At 40.0% G+C, this 20,109-nt stretch overlaps 1 protein-coding gene and 1 long non-coding RNA gene across 3 annotated transcripts in view; one reads left to right on the plus strand and one right to left on the minus strand.

The window, feature by feature from the left end:
* The window catches only part of LOC144089983 (uncharacterized), a 42,719-nt gene that overhangs the window by 1,479 nt on the left and 21,131 nt on the right, over nt 1–20,109 (plus strand). Inside the window, exon 3 of the long non-coding RNA XR_013305251.1 lies at nt 17,470–17,624. This is a non-coding gene — a long non-coding RNA (uncharacterized LOC144089983). The remainder of the gene's footprint in view (nt 1–17,469; nt 17,625–20,109) is intronic.
* On the minus strand, nt 391–15,800 carry tnfaip8l3 (tumor necrosis factor, alpha-induced protein 8-like 3). Of its 2 annotated transcripts, none has more exons than XM_077621249.1 (2): nt 15,562–15,800; nt 391–2,266 (listed from the first exon to the last, which is right to left on the minus strand). In XM_077621249.1, the coding sequence occupies exons 1-2, from the start codon at nt 15,605–15,607 to the stop codon at nt 1,704–1,706; spliced, it is 609 nt and encodes a 202-aa protein (XP_077477375.1). In that variant the 5' UTR covers nt 15,608–15,800; the 3' UTR covers nt 391–1,703. The 2 variants fall into 2 exon arrangements, with proteins under 2 accessions (XP_077477375.1, XP_077477367.1); XM_077621241.1 differs by having other exon boundaries at nt 391–2,269.

Genomic DNA, 20,109 nt, shown 5'->3' on the forward strand with positions numbered 1-20,109 from the left:
CCACAGGGCCTCCACTGAAGCAGAAATGGTTTATACGATGATATTTCAAAATGTATTTCGGCAAAGTCATGCCTTGCGTGCGTCTTTGTCAAGCCAGTAGGAAACTTGTGGCCTCGTATGCAGTTTGTGGTTTATTTCCCCGATCCAATCCATCCATAAAATTCTTGTCTTGGAGAAGATTTCACATGAAACAAAAAGACGTCGTAAAATCTCCAGTTTTTTCAAGCCTCTGTCTTTTTGCCAATGAATGGCTAACGTTGGAAGCTTATTGGACCATGAAATTGTTCTCTTTGCTCACATGCAGCTTAAACATCAATCAATGTCGACAATGACCGGTGAAAAGAGGCAATGGCATTCTTCCTATTATCGTCAGAATAAATGACACGATGATGTTGACGAGAAATCTTTAATAAAAGACAAGTGAAACAACCCTGGAGAATTGACACAGAAACACGACTTGTCGTTGATCTTATGTACATAAGATTCCCGGCCAAGCTCATACAACCACGCATACACAACACAAAAATAAATGATTCATTACTTTTATCTTGAAAATCCAAATCCAAGGCAAGTTTTTGGCTATTGCAAACAAGTTTATAAGTACATAGACTGTAATTCATTCACTGCTAGCTGGTTTTGGAGCGGCCAACCCTTGATTCCCATAAAACCTTGATATGCAGTTTAAGGTGGTACCAGTACGCCGTGACCGGACGTTTGGTCGCCGGCCGTTTGGTTGCCGGACGTTTGGTCGCCGGACGTTTGGTCGCCGGACGTTTGGTCGCCGGACTTTTGGTCGCCGGACTTTTGGTCGCCGGACTTTTGGTCGCCGGACTTTTGGTCGCCGGACTTTTGGTCGCCGGTCTTTTGGTCGCCGGTCTTTTGGTCGCCGGTCTTTTGGTCGCCCGGACCCAAACAACCGGCGACCAAACGTCTGGCGACCAAACGTCCGGCGACCAAAAGTCCGGCAACAAAACAAGGTAAAACAACACGGTCTACGCATCAATAAAAGCCAACAATGGGCCTGAGCAGTTTCACTGAGTGGACGGGTGAGTGTATAAGAGTTTGTATGTACATGAGTTGTCCCCTTGGGAAGGGACGTCAGTCAGGGTCTTAACAAGTTCTCCAACAAAACACAATAAAAGTACGGAAATTTGGAGCTTTTCTTTAGCCTAATAATTAATAAGGCATTAAATATGACTAAATAATAATTAGCAGTTTGTATTTAGGGAATTTGAGCAACAATTTTAAATGGTAATTATCAATAACCTTCCGGGCGACCAAACATCCGGCGACCAAACATCCGGCGACCAAACATCCGGCGACCAAACATCCGGCGACCAAAAGTCCGGCGACCAAACGTCTGAGTACCCCAGTACGCTAATCTGGAACTAGTATTGGAAAAGGTGCCCTGGTGTATGATCCTTAAGATGGATATCCTTTCTATGGAATAAATGATCAAACAGGCTTCTGTGAACGGATACATTACATGAGACACATTGTCCAAGTGTGTGAGCGGAGAGACAATTTTAATGAAACAACCCTCGGTGATTCACAGCTGCAGGATGTTACAAGTATAGCTCCAGAGAACCCGATGCAGAATACAGGAAGTGGACAGAGAAAGAGGAGGAAGTGAGGCAAGCGGTCCGGGGAAGGCAGAGAGGGCGTGGCCAGGCGAGGCGAGGCGGTGCAAGAGAGCCGAAAGGTTAAAGCGTGCCCTCGTCCAAAAGTTTGTTGATGCCATTGCAGATTTTCCTTAGAGAGAACCTGTACTCGTCTCCATCCCCGTACAGCTCGGCTAGGAACTCACAGTGGGCAAAATGGTTAAAAACGTGGTCGATGCGAGCGTGCGAACGAGCCGTCAGGTGCTGCTCGACCAGCGTGTGAAGCAAGTCCCGACACTCCAGCAGGAGCTCGGACAAAATATTCCGGTCAAAGGTGTACTCCACCTCGTAGAAGGACACCGCCGTCATAGCCGCCTGGTTCATCTTCTTCTTGAAGCGTTCCACCGTGTCCAGCTCGTCTGGGCTGAACTGGTGGTTCCGGTACAGAATGCCGATCTTCAGAGCGATTTTGATCACATCTTTGATGATCTTGTGGGCCTCCTTCTTGCTCTTGGTGAACTCGCGACTGGTCTTGTAGAGTTCGTCCAAGATCTCGCTGCTGGTGTCGTCCGTCAGCATGTTGGCCACCACCACGGTGGCCATCTTGCTCAGGATCTTCTTCTGAGCCTGCAGAGCCAAGGAGCGCGAGTTGAAGCTCTCGTGACCTGCTTGAACGAGAGGAAAGAGAGATGTCAAAAGGCGGCTTTGTGAAAAGATTGCCATACAGCTACTGCACTTGATAATGGTAAACTTAGGAAAGTCTTGTCAGAAAACGAACAAAGTGAAGAGCGACTATTTTCTACTGGTGTGCTCAAAATCACACACTAGCTGAGATTAAGTTGGTATTCACACCAGGAAATTAAAAACTTTGCTGTCTTTGGTCGGGCCCTTTTGTGGTTTAATGCTATTCTTTTTAACACTGCAATTCTCGCGGTCTGTACGGTAAAATATGAACATAAGAGCACGGTGGTACAGAACGCTGGTTTGTATTTACACCAGGCCAAAAGGTGCGCACCAAAGAGCATTTAGGTTTGGTCCGGACCTAAAAGGGCACCCGTGAATACGCTTTGACTCTTGGCTGAGACGAGAACAAGACCTTGTTTGACAGAGCTGAAAACGTGACAGCTACGTAAAACTGAATTCTGGAGATTCAGTAGGATTTAAACCATGGCAAGGAGCTGAACAGATGTACAGTAGGCTACAGTAGTGTGGTACAAGCACATTCTATAACAGGGCGGTGGTTCTTTTGGACTTGGCAGCCGTGCTGTTGGTCGTCTGAGGGAGGAATGATTACTATCTTCTGTGGAGAACATCAGGCAGCTGCGGGGTGATAGCAACGCCTCGGCAGAAGTCGTCGTGCACATGCTTAACAGCTGTAAACCCGCCACAGAAACTATACTTAGTCAATGTTGTCATGTTTGACATGCGGATGTGAGGAGTTGGGTAATGAAAGTTTATTTTATTAAGGAACAGATCTCACACTGTGACTTAAATATTGAGATGCCTAACACTTGGGAAGTGACAGTTTCACGAGATTTGAAGCACGTTGCTATGGTAGCAGTAATTTAGTTGAGGAAGAAAGACATTTAAGCATGCTTGAGTGGTAAGAAGTTAGTACATTTTATTTTATAGGATCTTTCATAAGGGTTATAGATGTAAATACACGACAGACATTAATTTTCTCAATCAAATCTGTCTTTCCATCTGTTCAGCTTTGTCTAAAGGCGATGAAAGTTATAAAGCTTTATTTGTATACATTTATTTGTGTAGATTCATTTCAGAGCGTTCATAATTGAACTGTATATAATTTTCAAGCAACTTACGATAATATGTAACGTTCTTTTTTAGGACTGAAAGTCAGGCCTCGTTTTTGAGAGTGCTACAGTACGTATTTTAATGTTAGCCGTTGTAGTGGTACTTGGCTTTGTGTTTTATTAGGCAGCCCATTGTGTAAAATGTTTGAGAACCATTGTAGTAGAGCATCTGAAAAAGTGTTTGTGTGGGAGGCTGCATGGGAGCACACCCGTAAGAGGCTCAAAGTAGCACCACAATGGGCCAAAGCGGCTCACTGGCATTTTGTGAGTTACTTTCAAGCAGAATGACATTTCCTGCTCACATAATTAGCTGCCTGTGACATTTAGCAACAAAAAAAGCAAATGTCTGGCTGCAGTCATTTCAAAATAAAAACCATGACATGCGCCCTCTTTTGTGTGGCATGAGTGGGATCTCTAAAGGGGCTCAATATCAGGGAAGAAAGAGACTGGTTTGAAGTTTGTTAAAGACACGCCATAGAATATTGACTCAAGCAGAAGACAGAATGACTTTTGGCCACACTGGCAAAAATAGAAATTGGCATCAGACCACACAACCAAAAAGAAGACAATTATCGTCAATCAACGACGTCAGGTCATTACATTCCAGCAGTAAAATAAAAAATGTATAATAGAGGGCAGATCTGTGCTTGACATCAATGGGCTCTTTATCACTGTCATTTCCTGTTTCTCTCAAGCACCTCTTTGTTGTTGCGAGCGGCCGATATTTTTAAAGTAAACTGGTTTGATTTGTGAAAGAGCACGGATGGAAGCAGCAGCTCTGCCAACCACAAAAAATGTGTGCACCGTCAACTTCAAATATGAATCAGTGATGAGTGAAATCTGTCCGCAGAGCTGAAAAACAAACAAACACGAGCCAGCGGTGGCAAAAGTACTCACACTCTGTACTGAATCTGCTTAACTCTGTGCTTGTGATTAGATTAAAAGCTTGGGCTTTCTCGTTTATTTGCACTTTTATTGTTCTGGTTATGACTTTCCATCTCTTCCTGCTCTATATGTTACTTTTATGCTGTGTTTGTGTTCTTAATTAGATAAATACTTTAGCTTGTTTTCCTTTGCTGCACTCTGCCATCATGGTTTTAATGTTGTTATTGTTTGTGCTCATTACCGAGTGTTTGAGCGTAGTATAAGAAAAGGAGGTTTATCAGTCGTTTAACTTTAATTGTTTTGCATTGGGGCCCTTTAGTTTATATTTACATTTATCTAGATGGATACATTGATTGAATTTCTTGTATTGAATCAAATAGTCACAGACCTTGTGATTAGGTCCAAATAATTCTCCTGTCATGAAATTGGTGATTTACAATGATACATCAATTGAGAAACGATCCAATGCCATCGATGAAAACATAACACAATGATCAATATTCGTCATCTTTTAGATATACTCCTTTGTTATGAAAGAGTGGCTTTATTTCAAATGTTGGAAATATTTCAGCCACGTAATTGTCAATATTTTTTTAAAATTTGCTTTATCTGAAATGTCACCTGTTATGTTAAATACTCACTTAATATCGAATTTAATCCATCGGGGCAGCTGAACCGAATCAAAATCCATTTTCGGCAGACTTTGGAATATTGGCAAATATTGCATCTGCGTCCAAATGTCATGAAATTGGTGATTTACACCTGTAATAAATAGATGCCAGTAGACCCCTTAACCCCTTTTTATAAGCCCGATTTAGAATGTGAACAGACGAGGATGACGAAGGATTGACATGATGAGACATTTGAAGGCGTGAGTCACAGTGTTGGTTGGAGAAAGCTACATGAGAGTCAGAGTCTGCTTCGGGGTGTCACAACAGTCAGTAGGTGGCCGCCTGCCGCTGTGGCATTCCATTTCTCGTAAAAAAAGAAAAAAAATGTCACTTTCGTCTGTGCGGACAGACTTTAGTGGGTGCGACAACGGGCCACCCACCCTCAACGTGTCCGCTCCGGACATGCGTGCTTGTGAAAGTCAAGCGCTCCATACAGGAGACCATGGCTGCTCTACGTGGTTATCCAAGACCGTTTTAGAAGTTTAAATTTGACGTCCGGATTAGGAAGGTGCCCACCGCTCCACCGACTTTGGCTAGTGACTAGACAGTCTCTCTTTGTTCCTCTTGATGTTTTTAGAGTGCTGAGTCAACACTTTCTGGTGCATTACATCAAAATATACACAGAGTGGAACATGGAGAACAGCCAAAGCTGCCCTAAGAAAAATATGGCGTCCTCTACAAAGTACATCTGGAATTAGTTATTTACTTTTAGCGTGCCAAGGGAATACAGTAGATGTACAGGAAACAAAATACACGCCTTAAACTTGCACTTAATTATTGGTAACATGGCATGCTGGAGCCAAACATAATTTGAATCAGCAGGTCCAAACCTAAGAAAATGGATTCCATCCTGTTATCATATAGGAAAGAATTAATTGATGTTGTTTCTTTAAACATACAGCAGATGAGATGTGACCTGCTATCAATCTGCATTTTATGTATTTTGTTATTTGAATGGTTATAAAATCAGACTGCAAGACCATCATACTTTTAATAGCATTTTGAACAATATTTTATATCAATACCCTGAAAAAGAAATGTATTTGGATTTGTAAAAAATCCGTCTATGGTGGGCTTCACCACTGCTCCATATCCAGTATCTGGAGCACATACAGGAGCACGCAAACGAACATGCGTTGCTAGTGACAACAGGCAGATGTTAGGCATTGGGTGACAGCAGGTGACACGCCGCAGGTGCGTGTGTTATTTTGCAACAAGGCGTTAAAACCCCAACGTCACGTGTTGGTGCTGTGCACACACACAAAGGCATGCATTCTGTTTATCTCTGCATGTGGACCATTTTTGGCCCCCTCCAAATGTTATTCATGTAAACAGTTGAAGAGATGAGATGTGAAAGGTTACGAGTGTTGCTGGCAGGTGATGACGGTAGTGTACTGAAAATAGATATTTTATTTATCCACCTTTTTCCATTGCCTTCAATACGCCGTAGACATGAATGGCCCATTAGGGCTTCTTTGAACCTTTGGAAATCTTGCAGTGAGCAGAATTTTCCATGTTCGAGGTTGGTGCTTTGGAAGCCAGTCAAATATGCATTTCAACTCTTGTTGTTCTTATCTGTGGTTTGCATATTATATGCTAAACACATATTTCATTTCCAGTCTAATGAGATCCAGTGCAAGAACTTGGTCCTGTCGTAATACGCTGTAATAAAAAGAAAAAAAACAAAGCAAAAATGAACTTTTTCTGTTTCCCTATTTCACTTTGGCAGTTGGGATGGCAAAAACCGTATTTTAAGTCAACTAAATTCATGTGGAGTGAGCAGAGTTCAACAAGTCAACTAAATTCATGTGGAGTGAGCAGAGTTCAACATTTTAATTAGTTTGAACTCAACATTTGAAGTCATCTGGAGACTTTGAAAGCACCAAAAAAGAAGAAAACAAGTGTTGATTTGGATTTACTTAAAATCTCAAGATTTCTTGTATATTAATCACTGAATGATGCTGTTTTGGTGCCATTGACGCCGGTCAAAGAATTAAGTACTATTTCATGGCATCTCTGAACTGACTTAAGGGTCGCAGTAGAGCTATTTTTGTCTAAGCTAAAAGAGTTGCAATATTGACATAGGATGGAGTAGTTTTTAGTTGACCAAATGTCTAGCCAGTGCTATTCAAATGCATATGTTTGCAGAGCGATGCATTCCAGTCAATCTGCCCATTTATTCCTGCTCGTAATGTGAAGAAAAATGTCTGGACTTGGTCCCAGTTGTAAACGGCATCATCCGCACCGATCTGGCAACAATACTAACAAAATGTCAGAAGAAATTTACTTGATGAGAATGCTGCCTGACAGTGTGCATTTTAGCGTTTTCTGCCCCCTCAGGGTTTATCTTTGCATCCTCACTGTACATTATGTGAGCTTAAAATGGAAAATAACATTTTAACAACCGTCTCGGTGAGCAGGACGCATTTGTTCTTGAAAACAGCACGCAACAGCTCGAAGAATCCGTGCAGAAATGTTTTATTTTTGCCGTTTGATGGCTCTCCTACTCTCAGTCTGTCCTGTACAGATTCCGCTTAAGCCTATTTTTAACTGTCACCGTCACAAAAGGACTCCAACACGTAAGCACTGTAAAATATCCAGAAGAAAAATAACAAAGAAATGTGTGGGATCCTCCATGGAGGGTGTTAGGTCTTGTTCACCGCCACGCCGTTTAAAAAATCTTTCTTAAGACGTTTTGGCTCAAAGGAGGTCATTCACCTCCTCATTAATAACTAGTCAGGATGAGGAGAGGCAATCGGAGCGTTGGGGTTAATGAATAATTCGGTTTTCATCCAATGATTTTCATCAGTTTGAGTTGAAAGTACTTTCCCTTTTAGTAATTGTGTATTATTTACTGTGGCAGAAACTGGAACAAGCAAGATGAGGAGATAGTGTGCATCGCAGAGATATTCTGCTTACTTGTAAGAAAATCCGAGCTTGACAAATGAATGTTGGGCTTTTTTGCAGGTCGTTCTGCTCGAACAGGACTTTTTTGTTTCCCCTCGATGAATGTGGTCGCTTGAAACAGCAAATTCAAACAAACACCTACACTGTTTTTAATCATAAGATAAAAGAAAGGTTTCTTGTGCAATGCTTTAATGACGAAAGGATTGTCTTGTGCAGTCATGTGTACTAGTCTTATCAGGCCTTTGGTTAAAAACTCATCAATCGTCAAAATTTCAATGAAAATATCTGTCCTTGTCATCTTTTACCTTTAAAATCATATATCATAGCGATCGCCCCACACTGGTCTTGTGAGTGTGAAATACTTGAATATTATTATATCACGAACAGTCTTTTGCCCGAAGACAGCTGGGTTAGGCTCCAGCAACCCCGGCAACCCTTTCAAGGATGGGTGGCATGGAAGATGAATGAATGAATTATATCAAATATTCGGGTAAAATGGAAACATTTTGTGTTTTTGTTGGTGCACAGCTTGACAATTTACGCATGTCAGCACAAAATGGCTTTTTTGATGCTAGTGACAAGAGATGCGAATGATGAATACCCCCTCTTCGTGATTGACAGTCACGTGAAAGTGACCTGAGTGACCGCCACCTCAGCTCTCATCAGAGCCACTCCTACCACGCCCCCCAGTTCTCGTGGGATAACAAATGCTACTCTAGATGTTCCCGTCTAATCAGATAGCGGTCCTTGTGAGATGGTTGCGCTTTGACCTCTATCTGCTATAACATTAATACTTGAAGCAGCTGTAGGCTGCTTTTGTTTAGTTCGCACAGCTTGCTTCGTTGGTAAGTCGGGCATGGGAATTGACTGCATGCTTTTTTTCCGCATCCTTTCCTGCACCGTGGGATACTTTTTTTCCATCAATTTGTAGTGTCAAATACTCCTCTTGGTGGCCGGGCGGACGAGTGGTTAGTGCTTTGGTGTCACAGTTCTGGGGTCTGGGGATTACAGTTATTATTATTGTTATTGTTTTTTATTTATTATTATCATTATATGATGATGATGATTATTATTACAGTCTACCACAATTCACTTTGATTCAATTTAATACAATATTCTCCACACATTTAAAAAAAATCAGTTATTTTTGACCAAAAGTGATCAAAAATAATGTTGCATCTGCAAGGACAACATCAATTTGGCTATGCTTTTTTAAAGCTTTTTTTGCTAACAGCAAAGATGTCTGCCTTTCTGACACCCCCACAAAAAAAGAACAGACTCTAAAATAACCGGTAATCCAACATCACACTCACTGTCCCTCTTTGGGTGTGTTGTGTTTAGGAACAACATTAAAAAGACAACACCTAAAACATTGCCTCAAGATCTTAAGCCACAGTAAACATGTAACCTGATTCCTTACAATGTAGGCAGTTTTGAGTACTTTGACCATTTTTTTTGTTTTCGCTTAATGAAACTTTTAATGAAAACTTTTTAACTCTATCAATCCAGATTAATTAATAGTTACACGCCCTACTGCTGACTTGTGTTGATTTGGTTTGTATTGCATTGGTTTTGGTCCAATATGTCCTCCAGGATTAGCACTGGGCACTTTTATTGTTTCTACTTCTTGTATTGGAAAAAATAATAATTTTAATTTGCATATTTCTTGATACCAAGGGAGTGAGGTGACAAAAAGGGATTGTTTTGGATTTTGTGTATCATCAGGAAATTAATAGTTTTGATGCACTTGTTGCCGAATGATCAACATGCCCAATGATTCATATCTATAATAACAAAAGCTCTTTATTTATCCAATACTTCCAACGTCATCAAGCCAAATAACAATGTTTCATGTGCTGAGTCCACCTGGAGGCTTTTATTATCTTTTGGGCAGGCTAAGATTTCATCCAAAATTGGTGCTGGCTTTGATATAATTCATTTCTTTCTTTAGAAAAAAGTGAGAAAAATAAATTTAACACCTTATCTAGGAGAAGCAAAAGCTTTCAGGAGAGAAAGCAGGGCAGGGAGGAAATATAGCTTTAAAAAGTCTTGAAATACATGTCTATTTTCATTTCACGCTATTAACTCAGACGGGAAGGTAAGAGGTGTGGGCGGAAAAAAAATCTGCAAATCATTTGCGGAAGAGTGACACAGATTTAGAAATTCTATAAAGGTGAGGTTCATAGCAAGAAAATGACAGTGGCATAATCCTTTTGAGTCAGATCCACTTACCCTCTCGCCGGAAACATCTCCTGACTCATTTATTTTGCCAATTTCTCCCTCTCGGACTCCATTTCACCGCAGAAGTAAATGTTTTCCGGCCCAGCTCGAGTATGTAGCTGTTGTTATTACACCTCGCCAAGTCTCAGCGTGGCGTAACGTTGCTTTTAAATAGAGCCGCACGGCCACTCCACACACAATGCTCACATGCACAATCATCCAGCCTTTGCCAACTCTCCCCATAACTCTGGCCTCCTGGCTTGTTTACTAGTTCACCCATTTGGACTCAGTTTACGTCCAAGTGGGCCTGTGGGAATCTTGAAAAAGCACCAGGTTGGTGCTCGGGCTGTTTTTACGATAACAATTCACTATCATGTTATCATGTGATCAATTGCATGTTTTAATTTGCCAAGATTGATGTTAAAACTATCATTAAAATTGACAGAGGATTTTTTTTTAGCTTGTCAGTCTCATGAGCAATGAAATTCCACCTTGGGCTAAATCTGATGTTCTGTCAAATTGTGGGTTTTGCAGTACAATTAAGTCACCGCCTTAGGTCACATCTGCTCTCCTCACATGTTGAATCGGTATCCATTGAGGCTGGATGGACCACATGTGTTTCTCTATTCCAACCACTGGGAATAAAAATAAATTGAGTGATCGCAAATCCAGTACGATAACGCCAGTGCGCATTCAGCAAAATTAGGACTATTCAGCATATTGGAAACTCATAAAATGCGTTGTGGGCGAGCTAAATGACGTTGCATTCCTAAAATATAATGTATACAGTAGCCAAAGTCCCTGTAGTTTTGCAATTTGCCATCCAAAACTGTTTGAAAATGCCTTTTTTTGTCGTAAACGTATTAAAACCCAGTTCAACTTTGGCCTCGAAGATCTGATAGCGTGTAAGGGCCTAGCGTCTTCTCGGCTTGGCGGCGGGTCGCCGTTCACCACCGCGAACTAATGACAAGGAAATAACTGTGGTTGACTTTTCATAAACATGCATTTGAAGCGTTGTCTCCGTTTAGAAGGGAAGAAATCCCTCCTGGAAACGGAACCCTTTTGCACTGGCAGCGTGTATTTGCTCTAATTCAAGCCTACTAGAAAAACTGTCACATCTGAATCTCCATTTCCCTCTTCCAATTTAATATTGTAAACCACACATATATTTCTGGTTTCCCACAGGCTGTATTGGATTGCAAATGATATGAAATTTGGAGAACACTTTCTTGGTTTGAAATGATTTGCCTTGGCTTAAAATGATGTCATGAAGAGTTGAACATTTTATGACACCCGCTCCCCACACATCGGTGGACGTTCAGACTTAATAACACGCAAAATAGTTAAATTTGTTGTGACGCAGAGCTACGACGTTCATGTATTCACGAATATTCTGGGATGGTAGATATTCTGGCCCATGAGTAAGACAAAACACAGAAAAATCAAAAGGCTTTAAATCCGAACAAAGCAAAAATTGTATTTCTTCCATTAAGCTTCCCCAACGCAGCCTCGCATTTAATCAAACAGCACGACCACGACAACCATATGCCCAACGCAATGTTTACTATACGTCTATTTCCTAGGCCGCTTAGCTGCCCAACAGAGTGCGACGGAGAAATATGGAGTGAAAATCACTCCTCTTCAGATAGCAGTCATTCATTTTTCTTCCTGGGCCAGATTTTTTTCCACTCAGAATAGTAAATCTGAATGTTTTCAACTGCTGGAACAGTTTTATTAAGCCACAGGGGAGTTTTAGTTTACTCCTCTCGTCATTTTTTTTACGGTGGTGTTTATTGAGAAACTGCAACTGGGCTGATTAGGGTTTAAAGGTGACAGGAAGGGAAAGGAACCATGTCTCGTTAAGTCAGGCAAAACACAATTATACTAACAAATAGAACATGATGAGAGCGAGCAGGTAAAGTACGGGTGTGATAGGACAGTTTGGTCATTTTCAGAGCTTCATTCTGTGTGAGTTTTCCTAAAATGCAATTCATCGGAGCAATGTAACTAAAATATTCTCAGTTGATGTGTACCTTAGGGCTTCACCCATGAAGTATATGCATGTGTGTGATGTCATTTTTGGTTGGTTGTTTGAAAAATTGCTCCCGATTCGGATTTTGCTATTACTATTGTTGCGAAACATTGGGCATGCTGTATGAAGCTTTGGCTCAGGTAATGGGTCCATATTTTCCAACTCACGCATTATAAAAGTGGGCACAAGTGTTGTGCCAGAGTTTAGGCGTAAGCTCTATTTGTTATTTTTACTTTCAACACTTATGATTTATTGTGAGCCCAATGCCAAACATTGAACTAATAGCCAATCACTATTTGCTTTGTGACCAATCAAACCACAGACTTTTGTGAGGTCTGCTCCAAAATACCTCTGTGGTTGAAGACAATGTTTCATTAAATCTAGCTGACTGAAAGCAAATTCCTCTCTGAATGTCCCACGGCTTGCTATGAAACATGTCACACGATGCATATAACACCTGCGAGGCCAAGCGTTTGCTCTTTGCAACCATAAGGGGAAATAAAAATCTCCTGAGTTGCCTTTTCCACTTTCAGCTTTGCCCTTTTTTGTTTTACAGTTTGTGTTTCAATTTTCCAGAAGCAGCTCATGGAGACTGGGATTTGGGAGGTGTGTGTGTGTAAGTGTGTATGTGTGTGCGTGTCGTGAGCTAGGCTGTAGTGTGCACGCTCCATCTGTGGATCTGATTAAAAAAAGTGGGGGATGGATCCACGGCCAACACACTGTCTCTTAAAGAAAAAAAGACCCTTCAGGTCCATGTGCACTTTCTCATCACCATTCAGACTTTTTATCTTCTTAGTAGATTCCCGTTTACATGCGTTGTAGGCCATAGTATTATGGTATGTCCACGTTTGGACACCAGGCTTCAATTATAATTATATTATCGTTATGAATGATTGCTGACAAACTCAAATTGGATTGGACATCTAGCAACGTTACTGGCAGCCAATGAGTTCAATGATAGTTTTTTAAGGGTTAATGCTGACTATTAAAAACCTTTGCATAGGAATAATAGCAACATTGCATTTTTCGTCCTTTGTGGGTTAGGACAGTTGTGAATACAGACGAGGACTACGTTAGCGTTGTGTCATCAAACAAAGACTAGTCTCTTTGTTTATAATACAATCTAACATCTTTATGCCCCTATGGATGTTACAGCTGGCGAAGACGACACTCGCAAAGATCTCCGGTACAAGTCTGAGTTCCACTGCTACGTCAAAGTCGGTGAAAATGCGTGGAAATAACTTTAGCAGATGGCAAAATGATTTCTGGCCAACTGAATCATCAGGATTGTGTTGCCAAAATAGGCTGCGAGTTGACTCACTGTCCACCAGTATAATGGCAGTGGCCAGAAGAATCTAAGAACCAAGTTGGAATGTTGGTACAAGTGAAACTGGTAGTGGCAAAAATAATGAAAGAAAATCAACACAAATATTTAGGTGATAGTGCCATGGATGACAGCCAACGAGCTAATATTAATTTAATAATTTTCAAGAGCCAGTTACAGATGAGTAAGTAGAGGCTTCGGTATTGAAAAACTAGGATGCTAAGGATGTTTTGTAAGAAGCCTGGTTCAAGTCAGAGGTCTTCAATTAGAGGCAAGTTGTATAACAAAATATGATTACGAATAACAACCATAAACTGTTCAAGCCAGATGGGTCACTTCCAACAAAACACATCCATATTTATTCTTTTGACACTTTGCTCCAGCCTGCATAGAAAGTTCTATACTTAGCACGCACTTATCAAAAACTAGCGGTGGGACTTTAATACCTTCATTATGAGTGATTTTTTTTCTCACAAAGATTTTAGTAGTTAAAAAAAACATGCACATTTTAATCAGAACTGCATTCAATTATGAACTTTTAAACAACACGGACACAGTACACTAATTAAACAGTTAGTTAGGCCGAGGGCTATAGTAATAGAAAAATCCAATTAAATTAGCACATTTCATCCAAAGTGTGTGTGTGTTTGAGTGAGTGGGCGAGAGGGTTTTCTGCACTGGGCGCAAAATTGACCAGGACCGCCTCTGGTTGTAGAGGTTGATTTAATTAAATTTCATATACCAAAAATGATGACCTTTAAAAGGCAGCCATGCCACGATTTCTTTCCCTCGACAGTCAAGCCAATGATAAAAGTACGGTGTGGCCACAAAGCAGGATGCATTTAAGTATGAGTCACTCTAAAAAAAAAAAAAAGGATCATTTTCCTTAACTCTCCAGTCTCCTTCTGGACTTGACTTGTTCTCTGACAATATAGGAAGTTAAAAAAATAACATCTCAGATCATGTCTCCACATGAAAGCGGCATTGCCACCTTTCTGCTGCCACCTGGCTCACGTGTCAGTGTTCCACCACCTTTGCCAGTGGATCAAAAGACAGATGGATCATGTGCCAGATGGACAAACAGATGGTGGAGTTCATCCCAGTGCCATTAACATAGAAAGCGCAACAGTTCAACCGAATTTAGGATAATATAGGCCCGATAGCAGCCATTAGCTATACACGACACTTAAAAGTGGCAAAGTAAAGCCGCGAGCTGCGTCAAAAGAGAAGCGCCGAGGGATGCCGCGCTCGCGTGTCAGAGCTGGCCGGTAACTGGCCCCGACTGAGCCGGCTTTCACCAAAAGACTGAACTCTGAAGCAGCTTTGACGACTCGCTTAACGGCAGCGTGGTGATTATTTTGGAGGAGTAACAGAGTTGAGGAAATGACAGTTTTGCTGTGGAAATTAAGTGAGGATTAGATGAGGAAAAATCCAAATGGATGTCAAATGAACTCATCTGCTGCTATGAAGGAGGGACATTGAATTTGAAAACACCTACTGATGGCAATAGGCGCCCAATCCATTTCAACTGGGATGTTAAAATGGATTGGATGTCAATTGCTGTCAATAGCAGTTTAAGGTATGTGAGTTCACAAGAAATTTCTAAAACAAACAAAAAACAAATAACATTTCCAGATCAAAGTACACACAATCAAAAGTCCAAACCACACTTGTTTTTTAATTTGATTTTGTCTTTTATATTTATTTTTTTAAGTATTCTATTTTGCGTTATTTATAAATTTCTTACCGCCTCTTTTAATTTGCGTTTATTTTTTTAAAATACTTTCAGTTATTTATTACTACTTAAATACTTTCTTAAATCATTTTATCTCGTGTTCTGAACCGCTTTATCCTCATTAGGGTCTAAAATTATTTTCAATTTTTTTTATTGCCCGAAGCAAAATACACTATTATCCTCCCTGGCTGCAAATTTTATATACCTCTGTTCTACATGAATATAATAAAAACAATGAGGAAAAAAAATCCCCATTAATGCATGTAAATGTTAAAAATCTGGCGCGTTCGGGCCAATCATACACGCACCTGTTGAGTGCGTGTAATATGTCGAATGCACATGCAGAGTTATCTGAAACAAAGTGTCTCATACCTGGTGAGAGGTCCCCATCACTCTGCTCTCCAGAGTCAGAATCCATGTTCCCCTGTAGGACTGGAGGATCTTGCAGATTCTTCTTCTCCCCCACGAAAAAAAGAGAAAAGAAAAATACAATTTCTTTTCTCCTCTGTGGGCTTCCCTCTGATCACCGCAGCTGAGGGAGTATCATATGCCGAGCTGTCTTTTTTCTTTTCTCCCCCCCCTTTGCCGTCCGTCTCTTCTCCCGGCTCCTTCAGTTTCCTTCTTTCCTCTCCCTCTCATCTACTTTTCTGCCGCCTCCCCCCCTTTCCTCCCTCCTCAGTCCGCCCCCTTTTTTTCCCTCGTCCCTCCTCCTCCTCCCATCCGGTGCTGTCCACTCCAACTCTTTCTGTATGCAGCCTATTCCTCCCTCTGTGGGTGAGAGCGCTGCCTGTGTTTTGAGCCGAGCGGTGGGAGAGGCTCCTTCAAGGCAATTTAAAATTCATCTCAGTTGTATAAATCCCATGACCTCTTGTTACCGGCTCCCATAAAAAGAGCTCCTATCAAGTCACGTGACATGAGGTCACTTACTGTTTAACCGTAGGCACGCAAATGTCCCTCACGCGTAATTTTTCGGTCCGCTTTGGGCTTGTAAATAAACTTTGTGCACTGTTATGGAAACAAAGAGTTGGTCAGGGAATCACCACCAATCTATTTGTCATGCTAGTTTTGAATTTTGGCCTTGTTGGTGTTGTCAATTCCAGCGTGCTCGGTTGTCCTCAAGTGAACTATGATCATTACTGTATGCGTCCGTAGAAAATTTTACAAGTATCCGAAGATGTTTGTTTATAATACATGGTTATGGTTATTTCGTTTGATAGGCTATAGTCCTCCAAAAAACTGTTAATATGTAACATTAACAGGTGTCTATATTGTCTGTTGTTGCCTATTTTACGATCACTTTATCGTATGATGATTGTTTTTAGTTTCTGATCAATTAAAAAATGGAAAAATGCAATTCATACGCAAATGCTAGTTTTATATATTATTTTCTCTTTCATACATTCTTTGACTATTGACAAAACGACACGCAAAAGACGACGATACTGATTGATTTAATTGTTGTCGAATGTTTGTTTATAATGCATGGTCATGGTTATTTGTTTTAATAGGCTATAGTCCTCCAAAAAACTGTTAATATGTTACATTAACAGGTGTCTATATTGTCTGTTGTTCCCTATTTTACAATCGCTTTATCGTATCATGTTTGTTTTTAGTTTCTGCTGAAAAATGCAATTCATACTCCTGTGCTAGTTTTATTATTTTCCCTTTCATGCATTCTTTGACTATTGACAAAACGACATGCAAAAGACGACGATACTGATTGATTTAATGGTTGTTGGAGCAATCGATGAGATGGTTTTATTATTCCACAGGCAGTGAAGTCTCAAAACTCATCTAAGACATGCAACAGGCACAAAAAAACTGTTCGTTGTTGACCAGATGATAAATATTGATTCATATTCATTTGTGGTGCTTCTGCACAGATTCATTTGTGGTTGTGTGGGGCAGGTGCGTGTGCAGCCGGTGACTTAAAAACAGTTGGGGGGCCAAAACAGCCCCTAGGTGAGGTGCTGATGAATGCTCAGCAGGAACATTTGCCACCAGATGCCTTTAGACTGCCCCGGGCTGGCTTATTCACCCCTTGTGTGTGTTATGTTTGTGTTTAGCTTGACATTAGTTCGCTTGGTAAGGTTTTGCTTGTCACCTGTTAGCCAAAAAGTGTCATTAGTTTGTGGAAAAGAAACCGGCAAGGCAGAGTATTCATGAGGGCAGAGAGCTTCCCACTGCTTGTTATGCGAGCCTCATTAAATTGACATTGAACTTGTGCAATGGACATCATTTGGACGTGAGCTGAACTGCAAACCCCGTTTGTCTCTGCAGGGTAGGACGAAGCAAAGGCAGGACACTAATAGGAAATAATGACCAGCGGTGACGGCGGTATATTTTCACCCTGTCCGATCCCATGAGGAAATTCTGCATGAGCTACGTTGACGTTATGGAGGAGTGACACTTGTACGTGGTGGAGGGAGAATAAGGTAAGTGCATTGAAAAGATTCTAAATTTAGGGTTGTGGTCACGAAACATCTGTAACAGTTCTGTCTATCCAGTAAAAAAACATTTGGGAGGTCAGAGGTCACCAATGTTGAACCACTGCAGTTTGAAAGGAATTAAAATAAATATTAAAACAAAAACAAAAAAACTGAAAAAAGGCAGTGTAATTTTTAAATATAGGTATATATATATATATATATTTAATGATTACAAATGAATTTATCAGTACTAGTTGACGTCCAATCAATTTGAAGTTAGAGTCATTAAATATATATATATATATATATATATATATATATATATATATATATATATATATATATATATATATATATATATATATATATATATATATATACATATATATATTTAATGATTACAAATGAATTTATCAGTACTAGTTTATGTCCAATCAATTTGAAGTTAGAGCATTAGTTAATTCGCTGCCACTCCTCCCACCTTTAATGGATTGGACGGCTATTGATTACATTGGCAGACAATGGGTTAAGCACAGTGATGAAAAACACCTAAAATAGTCCTGAAAAATACAGAAATTTATCTTAGTGTGTAAGCTTTAAAACTTTTAACAATGGAGTGGAATGACTGACTACATTTGCCTGTCCCATTTCCATGACGACAATAGCTTTTGTTGAAACCATATTCCAACAGGGAGTTGTAATCAGCATTCAGTATAGCCACCCGCATTTGAGAATTTTCACACATTTGTGTGTGTGTGTGTGTGTGTGTCAAACAAGCAGCATAGTCAGTGAGCAGAAATGGGGAGAAATACAACTTTTCTATATAATGTCCATAGATATTCAGAATGCTCGTCGACTATACACCAAAACTGGACAGTCACGACTTCTATGTGAGAAACGTACACCAAGGACAGTATTAAATCACCAAAAAATATTGCTAAAAATATACTTGTGAAAGTTTATTGACATCTGCTAAGGTTAACCTTTGACAAAAAAAACACTTGTTTGGGAAGGAATGATTAGATTGACATTCCTTTGCAAAAAGACTCAAATAAATGTTATAATCTAGTAAATGTTAAGTGCCCACGCCATTACGAAGGTGAAATGTGTGTTTGATTGAAGACAGGAAATGACAGCTTCAGTCCCGCATGCGAAAAAGCAAAGTGATAATGAAGGCGTTTTATCCCGGAGCTGTTAAACGTCAATATCTGTGAGGATTATAATTTAAAACTGTTAAATATTTATTATCTCCTGACCCCATTGTTTGCTTGTTATGTAATCTGTGATTAAACCTCTACATTACATTCGACAATGAATTACTCGTTAGGATGGGGCCGGTTGACCACTGGGGGCTACCATGTTCATGCAATAGTGTGCAACATAACCTCATCCAGTGCTGAGAACTTCCTCTCGAGCGGTCGGTTTGGGAGTCTTTTGGGAAAATTGGAGCGGCGTAAACAAAATGTAAACCACAGAGAATTTATCACAGAGCTTTGCCAGGCAAGTGCAGCAATTTGCCAGACGCCCAATCAAATTCTGCCATCGCCAAACCCAACGGAATAAAGTTCCTCGTCGTTCATAAAGTAGTTCAAAGCAAAGCTCATAGCAAAGTCAACAGAAGAACAAACATACCTCAAAGGACAGTAACAAATGCAGGAAACTTGAAGAAACGAAGAAATGCAGGAAACTAACTAAAAATAAAATCCCATCTAAACAGGCAGAACGCAACAATGCTATAAAAACAAACCTTTTTTCATGCTCCGGAAAACTGTTTTATATCTTATTTCAGGTCTATGTCTTAGTGCTCTTCATGTCCTAATTCGCCAGATAATTTAACCTTTATCCGTCAGCTATTCAACTCATTTGCTTGCATTTTTTTAAAAGAAAAAACAACAACCTTACTATACATGGTCTTATTTTTAGGAAAAGCCTTACAATACATGGTCTTTTTGACTAAAAAATAGCCTTATTTCATTTTTTTAACAAATAAAAGCCTTACTATACATGGTCATTTTACATATGAAAAATAGCCTTACTATACATAATTTTTAAACAAATAAAAGCCGTACTATATATGGTCTTTAAAAACATACTATGCATGGTATGTTTTAAAACAAATATAAGTTTTATTATGCATGGTGTACATTTTTTTTTTACGGAAAATGGTCTTAATATACATGGTCTTTTTATTTTATTTTTCAAGAAAAAATCCTACCTATAATTGGTCTTTTTTTTCAAAGAAAAATTATATACCTGGTCTTTTCTTGAAAATATAAAATCCTTACTATACCTGTTAATTTTTTTAAAAACCAAATATAGTAGCCTAAATCTGCTTTAGTGGAACATCATGAACAGATCAATTATGGTGTATTGCAAGGGTGTCAGACTCGGGTTGGTTCGCGGGCCCCATTAACGTCAACTCGATTTCATGTGGGCCGGACCATTTTAGATATAATATTTAGATTACTTTTTTTAAAATGGATTAAAAGAA

Source organism: Stigmatopora argus, chromosome 2 (assembly GCF_051989625.1).
Source record: "Stigmatopora argus isolate UIUO_Sarg chromosome 2, RoL_Sarg_1.0, whole genome shotgun sequence".
NCBI classification, from domain to species: Eukaryota; Metazoa; Chordata; class Actinopteri; order Syngnathiformes; family Syngnathidae; genus Stigmatopora; species Stigmatopora argus.